The sequence below is a fragment of the Tupaia chinensis genome, unplaced genomic scaffold, assembly GCF_000334495.1.
Source record: "Tupaia chinensis unplaced genomic scaffold, TupChi_1.0 Scaffold000407_4, whole genome shotgun sequence".
NCBI lineage: Eukaryota > Metazoa > Chordata > Mammalia > Scandentia > Tupaiidae > Tupaia > Tupaia belangeri.
In genome coordinates this window covers 2,562,049-2,571,125 of record NW_006159912.1, presented here as the reverse complement: position 1 = coordinate 2,571,125, position 9,077 = coordinate 2,562,049, and the positions used below count along the sequence as shown (strand labels likewise).

The window sequence follows — 9,077 nt, the reverse complement described above, 5'->3', positions numbered from 1 at the left end:
ATAATAATAATAATAATAGTAATAATAATATTTAACTGTCCATGTGAAAAAATTTGACTTGTAGGACTTCAGCAAATAACTGCCCTTTTCTGCGCCCAGCAGTTGAATCCTGAGGGACTTGCAGTGAGGCAGTGGTGATTTGGGAAACAGTGTTACAGATTTGGTCAACAGTCTCTGTATTCCCATTGACCTGGGACCAGCGTTCCAAGTGTGAATGGCAACATGACAGTCACTGTGGCACACATAACACACTCATTTCTGTCTTTGCCCTCTTCAGAATATTTTTGGCTAGTTTGAGATTATTAACTCCTTAGACTCACCTGTTTTATAATCCTCACAGGTAACTTTAACACTGAGGCTTAGTTGCACTTTATATTTTCCGTCTGGGAATCTGATATGCACCTCATGAACCTGTTTCTCACTTTTTGCTATTGGGTGGGAGAAGAGCTTTCTAAAATGTGTACATGCACATGTGATGGCTCTTGTCAGGGAACTCAAGCACACGTGGAAGTCAAAAGAGTGCATGCACTTTAGTTTTGTTTTTTTTTTTTAACTGAAAGTGATGGATTTTGAATCTGTATTTCTAGACACTGTTTCCAGCAAGTTGCAAAACAACAACGTTTATACAATTGCCAAGAGGAATGTGGAAGGGCAGGACATGCTGTACCAGTCCCTGAAGCTCACTAATGGCATCTGGATTTTGGCTGAACTACGTATCCAGCCAGGAAATCCCAATTATACGGTAAGGCCTTTCTCAGAATGAATGAGATGGATTAGAGGAAAAAGGTGCTTCAGACCCAAGATACCCAAAACAAGCAGTTAATAAAGAAGTCTTTAGGTGCCTTGAGGAAAGTTCTCCTCTCTGCAGGGTCTGCCCATCCAGTGAACATGTTAGTTTGGGCCACAAGAAGTGTTTCAAATCCATCCTTCTCTGTAATACATACAGAGTTGCTCATAAAACTTGGCAAATTCATACTCAATTTAAGTTAGTACTCATCTGTCATATCTATGTACACACTACGATAACAAGATAACTCATCCCAATGCCTTTTCTGCTTGGAGTTCATGATCTAAGGGGGTGGGGGCAGGGGAGAGGCTGACTACGTGCATGTAACTTTCACATTATATTGTTATAATTGTTCAATTTTATTAGTAGTTGATTATTGTTCCTTTCTTACTGTGTCTAATTTGTAAATTAAACATTATCATAGGTAAGTTATATATAAGAAAAAGCATAGTGGGGCCAGCAGGTGGCATGGTAGTTAAGGCACTGGAATCCTAGATGGCCAACCACAGTTCAAGTCCCGGACCTAGTGGCTTGCTTTCTCACTTTCCTTCTCTCTCTAGTGAGCGTACATGCCTTATAACAAACTTAAAAATAATAATAAACAAAATTAATTTTCTTTTTTTAAAGAAAAAGCATAGTATATATAAAGTTCAGCACTATTCAGCGTCATAAATACTTGAATCTTTCTTAGCAATGTTTTGCAACATGACATACTTGTGAAAGATGACACAAAATGGAGCATACTTTTGACAGCCTGTGAGGGACTTTAGTTTGGAAAACTTCCTTTAGTACTGCATTGAACTAAAGAAAGAATTATTGAAGTACTTTGTAGGCAGAAGCAGCTTTGTGAAACATCAAAGATAGACTTCCTAAGTACTGGGCATTTGTTGTTGTTGTGAAATGTGATTCTCCAATACAATGCTGCTTATCTGCATCTTGAAAAGTAAAGGAAAAATCCTTAGGATGGGAGGAAATACCTTACTCCTTCTGTATATTCCAGTTTTTATAGGCTGTTTTGAAGGAGGAGGCAGGAAAGTGTCAGAGTGGAATAAAGTCTGATATTGATTAATTCTTAGGAAGCTCAATAGTCAGTAGGTTGAGGGAAACTTTAAACCATTTAACTGAGAAACATCTGTGACCCTATTTCATAATTTTGACAGAAAGTCTTATTAGCCGAGGGAATAGAGCCACCTAGAACCAAAAATTCAGGTGTTTTTTCTCACTAGCTTTTTTCCCTATCTGTGTGAGCCACTGAGGTAGATTTTTGCACAAACCATTCATGGGCTGGGAAACTTCAGCCTTCTTCAACAAAGTGTGCCTCCTCCTTCCTCCACCTTCTCCACCACCAATTCTCTCTTCTTTTTTTTTGGAGAGGAACCTGCATTTATACCTTGAATTTCTACCCTTTGTGCTGTTCCTAAAGGGACAGGTTTCACTATAGAATTGAGGTCCTGTGAAATGGCTCCGTTTTCTTCCCTAGAAGTTTGTTCTGTGTGTGTGTGTATGTATTTTTTTTTTCTTAGCATCTTCATACATTCTTCCATCTTGGCTAGGTTAAAGAGGCATGATTAACATCAGGTTGCAGATAAGGAAACCATGGTTAAGAATGATTAATGACTTATTAAGATCATGGAATTTGTTGGTGGGTAAATTGTGTTTAGAATTCACGGTTGTTTTTTTTTCTTTTCTTTTCTGCGTATTTTTGCTATAGCATACACGCTCGCCAGAGAGACAGACAGACAGCGAGGAATCATCCCCTGTAGCAGATGACCATACTGCAGTCCCTTCTCCTCCATTCTGCTCTTGTGATCTTGGCCACACGCACACACGTGTGAATGAGTTTTAAGCCAGATTTCGGGTTTTTTTGTTTTTTGTTTTGTTTTGTTTTGTTTTGTTTTTTAAATTATTTTTGCCATAGGGGCCATGTGCTTGCTGGAGAGAGAGAGACAGTGAGGGGAAAGTGAGAGATCACCCCCTAGGGAGATTGCCACACTGCAATCCCTTCTTCTCCTAGGATTTTGGATGCATACATGGCATGATTTTCAAACCACCAAGTCTGGGACTCAGACTGCAGGTGGCCACATGAAAGTCCGGCACCTTAACCACCACACCACTGCTGGCCAAACCATCTCCCTTTTTTCTTACTGGTTAGTGTATATAGGCCTGTGAAATCTTACCACATATGTAGATTTATGTAACCACCACCACAGTCCAGACACACAGCTATTCTATCACCACAAAAACTCCTCCATGCTGGCCCTTTATCATTAGACTCTCACCCCAGTCCTGACCCTAGATCTGTTCTCCATTACTATAATGGTGTCATTTTGAAGTGGTTATATAAATTAAATTCATATAACATGTAATCTTTCGAGTTTTTTTTTTCTTTCTTTCTTTCTATAGGGCACATGTACTCACTGGAGAGAGACAAGGGTAGGGACAGAGGGTGTAGGGAGATGAGAAATTACTCCTTGGGTGGATAGCCACATCATAATCCCTTCTCCATTCTCCTCTCAGGATTTTGAGCTTGCATGTGCACCTGGCATGTTTTTCAAGCCACCGGGTTGGGACTCAAACTGCACAGTCAACATGTGGAATTCAACCACCTTAACCTCCACACTATCTGCTGGCCTGAAATCTTTTTAATATCGATATTTAATTTGATAATTGTTACACTGAAAGAAAAGATGGTCGTAGAGGGATAGGATGGTATCAGAAGTATCTGATCTGCCTGTCAGAAGGCAGAAAGTAGAGCCAGTTGTGGCACGGTGGTTAAGATGGCTGGATTCTACGTGGCCGACTGCACAATTCAAGTTCTAAACCCAGCGGCTTGCATGTGCAAAATTTCAAAAGGAGAAATGGAGAAGGGAATTGCAGCATGACCACTCCCCACGGCAGATGCTTTCTCACTTTCCCTCTCTGTCTTTATCCAGTGAGCACATGCACCCTCTGGCACATTTTTTAAAAAGTAAAACACACAGTGTGCACATGTGTGCATGCCCAAAATGCCTGAGAAGAGAAATGCAGAAAGGATTGTGTCATGCCTGCCCCATGAGGGTGCTTTCTAACTTTCCTTCTCTTTCTTACACATATACCCTCTAGCAAACTTTAAAAACAAAAAAGTAGAAAATAAAAACAAGCTGTTGACATTAGTTGCTGTCCAGTTATACTAAGTAAATGATTGTTTGTATCCCAGCGATGGTAGTGCACGCTAGATGCTTCGATGCTTCTGTTTGGCAGGCTGAGACCACAGGAGAGGCCCAGTTCGATTTCCAGCCCACCCTAAAAAGCCAGTATGGTGGGTGCCTGTACTTCCAGGTGCTCGGAGGCTAAGGCAGGAGGAGGATGAGCTCACAGCCAGTATATGCAGCCTCGCAAGACCCTATCTGAAAGAGCACCATCCATACACACAGAATGTTTTTTTGTGTTCGTACCTTCTTCTCTTCTCAGACGTGTTTGTTGTCCTTGGGGCCTGCAGGTGGTGTGGTGGTCAGGGGCGCTGGGCTCCCATATGGCTGACTGTGGTTTGAGTGCTGGACATGGTAGCTGGCTTCTTCACTCTCCCTCTCTCTCTCTGTCCCTCTCTGGAGATAAGAGTGTGTGTGTGTGTGTGTGTATTAAAAATTATAATCGTTCTTTTAAAAAACAGTGTATATTGTCCTCACTATAATACACAAAGGATTAATACCTTGGATCTACCTAGCCTTTTTGTTGTTGTTGTTACTGTTATTTTTCAGTTTGTTATAGGTCACATATATTCACCAGAGGGGACAGGGGCAGAAAGTGAGAAAGCAAGCCACCAGGTCCAGGACTTGAACTGCAGTTGACCATGTGGGAGTCCATCACCTAAACCACTGTGCCTCCTACCAGCCCCCAGAAGTTTTCTTAAACCAAGTGCTCAGATATCTTTAGAACTAATGCCAACCTTCATGCTAATGTTTATTTTCCTTTTTTCCCTAATAGCTGTCACTGAAGTGTAGAGCTCCTGAAGTCTCTCAATACATCTATCAGGTCTACGACAGCATTTTGAAAAACTAATAAACTGATCCAGAACCCTCCATTCACCTTGTGATTGGTGCAAGACAAGAACTCTTAACTGGAAGAAATTGTATTGCTGTGTAGAATCTGAATCCAAACACACTGAGGCCACCCACCAAGGTAGTGACTAGTTGAACCTGTGCTGACATTAGGGCACAACCTGTTGGATAGTTTTAGCTTCCTGTGAACATTTGTAACCACTGCTTCAGTTACTTCCCACCCCTTGCCACCTGTTGCTGCTGTCTGTCCTTATTGTGGGCTTCTCCATGCTGTGCCAATGGCTGGCTTTTTCTACACCCTATCTTGAGTGTAGTTTGGTATTTTGTAATCGAGAGCTCATTTCAAAAGCAGAAAAAGACAACAAATATTAAAGCAAGGAAAAGTGTCACTGAAACATAAACTGCACTTTATTGTTTTATACTTTTGTACATATCAGAAATTGAGGGAGTAGTATAATCACACAGTCCTAGAGGAAGAGACGCAGTTATCTCCCCCACCCTGGGGTAGGTAACTAAGGGGTTCCTTATCTATGGCATCCTCGTCTCTGGTGGTTTGGGTTCTCGCCTTGTTTTTCCTCTCCAAACTCCTTGTGCTTGGCCAAGCCTTCATGCTACCCCTGCTCCGTATTATCATCTCACTTGATTGCCCCATCATTGGGAACGGTGGTCTTCCTTTAATGGTTCAGGCCCAGGCAGTATGGGGCCTTTCAGCACCAAAGCTGAGCACCTACTACATATCTTTCCCCTGGACTACCCCATCAGTAACACTGACTAAGGAAATTCAGCAGAGACATGAACAGGAATCAAGATGCCCTCCCTGACCCCCTTTCCTCAGGTCCAAATTCAGATCTAAATTTGTAGAATTTTAGAATTGAAACAAATTTTTAAGTAAAAACCTGTTGAGACCCATTTTTATACAAAGGAGAAAGACCAAAAGGCAAAAAGGGTGTTCTTGTTGAGGACCATGAGCCATTTTGGCAGCAGGGCTGAGGCTGGATCTCCTCAATCCCTGTCAGTGTTGTCTTCACTGCAGGGCTGTCTCGTTCTTTTCCTCAACCTTCTGCCCCTGTGCCTGTGCTGTGGCTCTTCACGTACTCCATTCTAATTGGGGTACCCCATTTACTGGCATCAGGTGGCAGCAGAATCTCTCTCAATTACTTGAAGGTAAATCCAGATGCCAGGATGATGGAGTAGCTAAGTCTCCCATATGTTCTGGGAGCTGCATTCCTAAGGCTAGCTGGTTGGGTGCAGAGAAGAAGTGAGCTCAGAGATGTCGCAGATCCTACTTACCCCTTCGGCTCTCTGATCTGCTCTTTACTCACATTACTCAGGTTCCAAGGCAAATTAAGATCATCCCAGAGGGTCAAGCTGCTCTTATCTCTCAAAAGACTGGATGATATGATGATTTGAGTATGATTACCACCTTGGGTATGATTTGTCAAAGAGTAAATGCTTTGTGCCCAGAGCACCAGCATTCTTGGCATTTGATCTGTGGCATTTGTTTCATTGCCTAGCACCCAGGATTCAAGGTCCGTGACCATAACTGGTCTTTTCAGAACCCTTGCTCAAATCAGAGGTACTTCAGGATCCGGAGGCCTCATGTGGGACCCAGATCTAACTCACTGGACTCAGAGGCGGAATTGTGGAAAATGGACAGAAACTATTCTGTCAGCCCCTTGTGTTGGAACCAAACCTGCTCCATACCAGTTGCAGTTTGGGGAGAGTGGGTCCCCCAAAGCAGTTTCATGAACCTTGAGAATCTCAAAGAATTACTAGAGTGTCCTTTGCTCCCCCCCCCCACACACACACACACACAGAGGTGTAGAAATAGCACAGTACTGTGGGGGATGGGGGTAGGTTGCTGATGTGTGGGGCGGAAAAGCAGGTTGATGAAGTTTCCCTGTTGGACCTTGTTCATGGAGTCAGTTGGGTACAAGTAGTGAAGAAAGTTCATATTACATACACAGTGTTCTCATCTCAGAGAAAACTATAGTTCCAGAAGGAAGAACACGTGTCAGGGCAAGTAAACAGAACACAATTTTCTGTCAGGATATTTCCTTCAACCCCTGAAACTAGGCTTTTCTAGCCTCCCCATCAGTGATGGAGAACAGCCACTGTTGTCAGTGGATCTGACCAAGCCAATCTGCAAACTCCCTGCTCCTCTGGCAGGCCTGGCCCGTTGCACCCCTGAGCAGAGCCGAGGAAGCATTCTCCTCATATAAAACGAACTATGCTGAAGAGACGAACCTGTCCCTCCTCTACAGCTTTCCTTGGGCCCGTCTCAGCGTGGTCAACTGGGGAAGCGGGTGGAGATGGCTCTGCATCCCCCTCTGCCTAAGTGTGTCTTGAACATCAGCTGGCGTTATACAAAGGGCAAGGGAAGCAAACACACACCCAGCACTCTTGCTGGTCAGAGATTGCCTGAGTGTCTGTCCTCGCCCAAGCCTGTTCCGTGTGTCTGTGTTGTGAAATGTGGGACTCCGGAGAGAAATGGGGAGGGGGGAGGGGGACATGTTGCCCTAAGAATGTTTCTCTTTCTTTTGTTCTTTTGGGGATCTGTTCTTGGGGAGGGTGGGAATTGGGGGAAGCTTGATCTTGTGTCTTCGTCAATAAACTCTCATTTACACAAAGTGAAGTTTGTGGTTTGTATTTTGTTCCCAGAAATGACATCCAGGACAAACCAGCTGGCCAGGGGGGGAAAGAGCATTAATAAGCCTGTATCAAAACATTTTTAACTGCCCCAGGCCTCCCAGCAATTCAGCCAGGTGAAATGAGATTGACTCAAGGAAGAACCGTATGCCTTGTGGAGACTCCTGTTGATCGTGCCACGGCCACCACCACCACCGGCGCCTCTGCAGTCAGGGAGTGCTCAGGCGAGGGAGCCTGTCTTGGCAGGCCCCTGCTGGAGCTCAGCACCTGGCAGATGCCCAGGGGTGCTAGCGAGAGCACCACAGCCTTTTTTCTGACTTGTGGGAGGTGAGTCAACCAGCAGGGGCCGGGCAGAGGAGCACAGTGGGGCTGCTCGCCCCTCAGTTTCCTGTAAGCCAGGCTGTTTCACTCATCTCTCAAGGTAGAAAAGCCTCTCAGACCTGGACACCAGACCTTCCTATCCCCACACTGCTATAAAGCGGGCTTCCAAGTTCAAGTTCGATGACCTGCCTTTGGGTTGCAAGTGCCCATGACCCAGGTGGGTCAGGACAGAGGCCCCACTCATGGTCTAGAGCCAGGGGTCCAACTCCACGATGCTCTTGACCAAGTTCCTGGACCTCCCTCACCACTAGAGTGCATTTGCGTAAGGTGCTTTGCACAGCCTTGGCATTGCGCAGGTGTTCAGAAACAGCAGCTGCCTTTATTACTCCCTACCCTGACGCCACGAATGAATTGCCTTTGACAGCTCAGATCTATTTGGTTGTCTGCAAGCTGCTGGACATCAGTTGGCCCAAGCAGTAGTAGAAATAGCACTAGGACCAGCAGATGGTGTAAGGGTTACATCGCTGGACTGCCACAGGCATAATTCACTGCGATTCAGTCCCGGACCCAGCAGCTTAAAACTCACGCAGGACATGTGTGCATGCGTGCCCAAGGTCCCAAGAAGAGAATGGAAGAGAAGGGATTGCAGCACAGCCATCCCCCCCAGGGGGTGATTTCTCTTTTTCTGTCCCTCTGTCTTTGTACCAAGAGCACATATGCACACCCTATAGGAAAAATCTCTTTAAAAAGAAAAGAAAAGAAATAGCACTTGGGGAGTGGTAAGGTCAGGGAGGATTTTTTGTTTTTGTTTTTGTTTTGTTTTATCATTGGTTTTTGCTAGGGCAGGTGCACTTGCCAGAGGGAGGGAGAGAAAAATAAATCACTCCCCAGGGGGATGACCACACCACAATCCCTTCTGCATTCTCCCCTCTGGACTTCTGGACACACACAAGCCCAACATATTTTTTCCCCCCAGAGAGATTTTTGCTATAGGGCACATTTGGTAGAGACAAAATAAGAAAACACCTCCCTGAGGGATGGCTATGCCACAGTGTCTTCATTCTCCTCTTGGGATCTTGGGCATGCATGTACATGAGGCCAGCATGAGTTTTGAGCCGCCAGGTCTTAGACTCCAACCACGGTTTACTATGTGGGAGTCCAGTGACGTAACCATTATGCCAGCTGGTTCCCCAGCATGTTTTTCAAGCTGCTGGGTCTGGGACTTTCTTTTCCTTCTTAAAATTATTTTTTATTTTATCATCATCAACTTTTTTTTTTTTTTT

At 44.5% G+C, this 9,077-nt stretch overlaps 1 protein-coding gene across 1 annotated transcript in view; it reads left to right on the top strand.

Annotated features, from left to right (window-relative positions):
* The window catches only part of AP2B1 (adaptor related protein complex 2 subunit beta 1), a 179,822-nt gene extending 174,597 nt beyond the window's left edge, over positions 1–5,225 (top strand). Inside the window, exons 21-22 of the mRNA XM_006154420.3 lie at positions 588–742; positions 4,751–5,225. Coding sequence (XP_006154482.1) covers positions 588–742; positions 4,751–4,825 — 230 coding nt within the window. The 3' untranslated portion in view covers positions 4,826–5,225. The remainder of the gene's footprint in view (positions 1–587; positions 743–4,750) is intronic.
* The last annotated feature ends 3,852 nt before the right edge of the window (positions 5,226–9,077 follow it).